The sequence below is a fragment of the Hipposideros armiger genome, unplaced genomic scaffold, assembly GCF_001890085.2.
Source record: "Hipposideros armiger isolate ML-2016 unplaced genomic scaffold, ASM189008v1 scaffold_1505, whole genome shotgun sequence".
Taxonomy (NCBI): domain Eukaryota; kingdom Metazoa; phylum Chordata; class Mammalia; order Chiroptera; family Hipposideridae; genus Hipposideros; species Hipposideros armiger.
Genome location: NW_017732855.1, coordinates 236,803 through 240,745, shown reverse-complemented (window position 1 = coordinate 240,745; position 3,943 = coordinate 236,803). Strand labels below are relative to the sequence as shown.

General features: G+C 30.2%; 1 protein-coding gene across 1 annotated transcript in view; it reads right to left on the bottom strand.

The window, feature by feature from the left end:
* LOC109377688 (ubiquitin carboxyl-terminal hydrolase 25) overlaps window positions 1-3,943 on the bottom strand; it is a 144,621-nt gene that overhangs the window by 3,562 nt on the left and 137,116 nt on the right. Inside the window, exon 13 of the mRNA XM_019634114.1 lies at window positions 1,040-1,218. Within this exon, the coding sequence (XP_019489659.1) occupies window positions 1,040-1,218 (179 nt within the window). The remainder of the gene's footprint in view (window positions 1-1,039; window positions 1,219-3,943) is intronic.

Genomic DNA, 3,943 nt, shown 5'->3' with positions numbered 1-3,943 from the left:
ATCATAGCTTAAAAAAATCCCTACAAAATATACTTAGTTATCACACACATCTTACTCCATCTTTCAAGCACAACAGAAATTAGGTTATCAAAACAAAATGCTATTTGCAGCTCCCAGGACAAATAATTGCCAAAGAACGAAAAGTCAGTGTGATTATTCCATAAATCTCTCCCCCAAATTCAATAGCATATTATTTATCGAAACAGTGCATTGACAGCCCAGATAATAAGTGTCATAATTAGTCATATTTCTGAGCTCTTGTAGTTATATGTAACAAAATCAGTGGTGCTAACGTTTCTATTCAAAAATAGTAAGTCAACACTCACTGAGCACTAACTTTTTACCAGATATTATTCAAAACCATTTATTTGTATTATTTCACTTAATCTTAAATTTCAATACAGTTTCAATTTAATAATCTTAAATCTCAACACATGTTGAGACAGGAGTTAATCCTAGAAGTTTTATTTCTCCTCAAATTCTAAACATATTTTTCATTCAGTATTTTTGAGACAGCCATAAAAGGATAATCATTTACTTCAGAATTAAAATGTGATTACAGTGAGACCTGTCACTTTCAATAATGCTCATTCTAACTAGATTAAATTAAAATTTTTAACATTAGTAAATAGTTTTATAGGGGCTTCTAAGAGAAAATTATGTTTTGGTAAAACAAAACTAATTTAGCCATTTATCTGACCCAAAATATCTAGAGTATAAAGGTTGAGAAATTCTTTATGTCTTTAAAATATTGAGTCCCAAAAGGGTAGTAATTATAGTATAAACTTCTGTGTATCATTATATTGCTTAGCTCAGTATCTTGGTTCACAAAATGTACTAAAACAATTTGAGTTATTTTCAGTCAAACTTTTAAAGATCATGATTATAAACTGTAGATGAATTACAAAGCAACTGTTCAAATTAAGTGAAGTCAAATTTTGTGCTGTACTTATATAAACATTCAAAAATTGCATTGAGAGCTTCAAAAGACAAGAACAATTTGAGCATATGAATTAGATATTTCGCATTTTCAAATTACCTTTCATCAAAACTCAAATTTCTATCTCCAAATTGTTCTAGCAATGTTTTCTCAATGATTTTCTTTGGTGCCTGGTTCTGGATAAAGTAGACCACAACATGATGTAAACGATAATCTGTTTCTGGTGAAGTATCTTCTTGGGCCAATTTAACCAACCTTGAATACTCCAACTTAATTGCCTAGAAAATGTAATACAATGCCAATTATGGTTAATTACAATAACTAAATCATTCAATACTGTAACTTTAATTATTCTTGCATTCAAACATGTTTTTTTTCCTTTTAAAGTATTATAAACAAGGTAGTACATCTAAGAATATTGTTCCATGTTCCATAGTTTAATAAAACAGCTTTATAAAAACTGTGCACATAAACCTTAACTTATCCCTTCACTATATAAATATTCTTGTTTCCACAGAGAGAAGTGGTAAAATAAACAATACATCTAAGCTTACTAAATAATTTTGTAAAACTTATCAGAGCCTGCTCAAAGTCTACTCAGAGGCATCCTAAGACTGAGATACAAGATATCACCTATCCTATGCTTTCTAGCATCTGTTTGATGTTATCACCTACTATCCCATATTCTAGGGCTGAAATACAGCCCCCCTAGAATACCCATATCTGAAGGGAAATGTCTGGCTCTTGAATGTATAACAATATCACTACAACTAACTTTTAGTTGATTAGTCCACCAATAAGGGATGAAAGAACAAGCTCTGAGATTGCAGTTATCATAGAATGAATTCCTTGTTGCTTCAAAAATATTTGCATTTTATTAGTATAATTGTTTATTAATATTATCTCTATTATTACCTTGATGTTTGAGCTTACTTTTTCTTTATAGATAGAAATACCTGATAATTTATAACTAATTATAATGGGATATAAATACTAATACATGTTTCCACACATGAGTAAACAAACTGGAAAATATCTGCTCATATAGAAATATGTGTAAAGTTATACATCAAATGCTGATGATACAAGAAGCCCATATGATTAAAGATAATTTTTAAAATATTCATTTATATTAGACATATCTAAATTTTAGCCCTATTAACCATAACATATTTTGGGGCTGCATGCAAAATATATTACAAAAAAATCCATTCTACTGGAAAGGTTTTTCTTTATTAAATGCAGGCCTTTCTTAAGCAATTCTTGGCCATACAGATGTTACCACCTATGTGACTACAATATATTTTACAGAGGGAGAAAATGTAACTGACAAACATTAAATGAAATGTCATAGTTATATATTCTTATACTTCATTAAGAAGACGACTAATAAAGTCTTTTCTATATAGCTCAGCATTGTAAACAGAATAAGATAATTACTTTATAGTACAATTAAATATTCCAACTCTGTTTTAGGAGGGGTGTGTGTGTGTGTGTGTGTGTGTGTGTGTGTGATTCTAAAGTCTTACAGCTGTGGTTAAAAACAGCCATGAAAATTAGCTATATTTTGACAAGATTATCAATGTTCACTTCTTGGCATACCTACTTAGCACACGTAAGATTTGCTTAGAACTCTTCAAAAACTTCCTATTTTCCCAATTGAAAAAAAGGCATGTGTTCATTTAATAACCACACTATACTAAATTTGAGAAAAAATACCAAACTGAAACAGTCAGTTAACTGTTCTTCATTATTATGACCTTTAGACAGTGACTGTTATAGATTATTACAAGATTTTTGAATATTCAAATATTTCAGATATCATGCTCTTGGCAAGAATTAGTATGACCAAAATAAAATAAAATAAAATTGTACTGAGTCTGTTAAAATAACATTATGGTTTTAGAGACAAGGGATGATAACACTAAATGGTTATCCAATTTTAGTATCTACTTTCAAAATAGAGGCTGTGGTTTTTTTTTTTATAAATAGTAAATAAATTTCAATTAAAAAGCTGGAAAATATATACATATATCTTCTCTTACTCTTAGGTTATGTTTATCTCTTGACTTTGCTTTATTTAAGAGTCTCCTAATTTTCAATCTATAGGTGTTTAAAACAGTAGCAGTAGAAAAGCATGTCTAAATTTCTAGGAGTAACTTTTCAAACACATACACCTATGCACAAACACTTTTTACCAGCATCAATTCATTCCTCAGTTTTTGTTTATTTTTGAGCTTCTGTAACTTTTCTGACTTGTAAATCATACTGCAATCATATCTATCTATTCCTTCAAATTCCCAGCACAGGTACCACACTGACATGTTTAGCAGAGCTATACACAATCTGTCATTGGTGAATAAAGTTAACATTGCAGAGTTGTTAAATCTGCCTCATACTAATTCCTCTGAACCCTCCATTTATTCTTAGAATTATGTTTGTCCTTTCCATACAATCTGGCAGCCTATGAAGGTAATTACTTAATTATCACAGATACTGCAATGAAACCACCACATATTTACAAAATAAAATGTGACACTGGTCATTAGGTGATACAACTGCTTTGTATTCAATTTTTTAACTTCTTTCTCAGTAGAACTTTCACAGGGTCCTGCTAATCAGGACCAATGTGACCTATTTAGTGTTATTTCCTGTCTCTCTTTAACAAAGACCTCTTCACCCAGGTCAGGCTTGTCTCCCTACGGATGTATACGTGCCTTTGTTTCCTAAGTTCTCTACATGCATGATGCCCTTTCTTGTTCATTCGCCGTCTATCTACAGATGACCCGTTCAGTAAGGCTAGTTTAAGTCTCTCTCTTTTGAAATCTTCAGTTCTAAAGATTCAAATGATTTCTACCTAGTAGACATTGTTTACTTTTCTAAATCATATTATAAAATAATATTCTAAATTTGTAACTTCTTACAGACTTTATTTTGATATTACTATACATATACGTTAGAAGATACCAAAATATACAAACATACAACATACTAAAGGGAAAA